This window comes from Penaeus monodon, chromosome 15, assembly GCF_015228065.2.
Source record: "Penaeus monodon isolate SGIC_2016 chromosome 15, NSTDA_Pmon_1, whole genome shotgun sequence".
NCBI classification, from domain to species: Eukaryota; Metazoa; Arthropoda; class Malacostraca; order Decapoda; family Penaeidae; genus Penaeus; species Penaeus monodon.
In genome coordinates, this window is record NC_051400.1 from 14,334,943 (window position 1) to 14,335,560 (window position 618).

General features: G+C 38.3%; 1 protein-coding gene across 1 annotated transcript in view; it reads right to left on the reverse strand.

The window, feature by feature from the left end:
* Window positions 1–6: 6 nt before the first annotated feature.
* Window positions 7–618, reverse strand: part of LOC119581759 (E3 ubiquitin-protein ligase synoviolin B-like) — a 12,763-nt gene continuing 12,151 nt past the window's right edge. Inside the window, exon 12 of the mRNA XM_037929892.1 lies at window positions 7–369. Within this exon, the coding sequence (XP_037785820.1) occupies window positions 204–369 (166 nt within the window). The 3' untranslated portion in view covers window positions 7–203. The remainder of the gene's footprint in view (window positions 370–618) is intronic.

Consider the following 618-nt stretch of genomic DNA (forward strand, 5'->3'; position numbering starts at 1 on the left):
GTGCAAAACATTATCAGGAAACTAGAGGGCTATTCAGAATGAGATATCCAGTAGCAAAATTCAGAAATACAAAACAAAAAGAAACAAGAAGAAAATTCATGCACACCAATCCTCTCCCCCTAATGCACAGAGTCTTATCCCATGTCTTATGTGTGCAGACTGATGAAAATAAAAAGAAATATCTAAGAAAAGTGCTGCAGACCCTAAGTGTTCTGAGTAAACCTCTCTAGACGTCGCCTCCGGATTTCCTGTGGACTGTCAGGGTACATTTCATCTGGAGTTGAAGTGTCCACAGAGGCTGGGGTTGTGGTGGTGCTGGACAAGGAAGACGGACTAGCAGCTGCAGAGGTTGATGAGGTCACTTCACTTCTGTGAGTTGAGGTAAGGAGAGTTAAAAATTAAAAGTATTTTGCAAATCCTTATAACACATGTATTTGCAAGTAAGTAGACTGATTAAACACATTTTCATCGAAGTGATGGATATTAAGAAGTAATCTTAAAAGTGCAAAAGCACTTTGATATTAATAAATCCTACCATAAACAAAACACTGTAAATCTAGATAAATTGACTCCTGCTCTCTCTGTGCACCATGTGAATTTTGTTATGGAAAGCAGTTT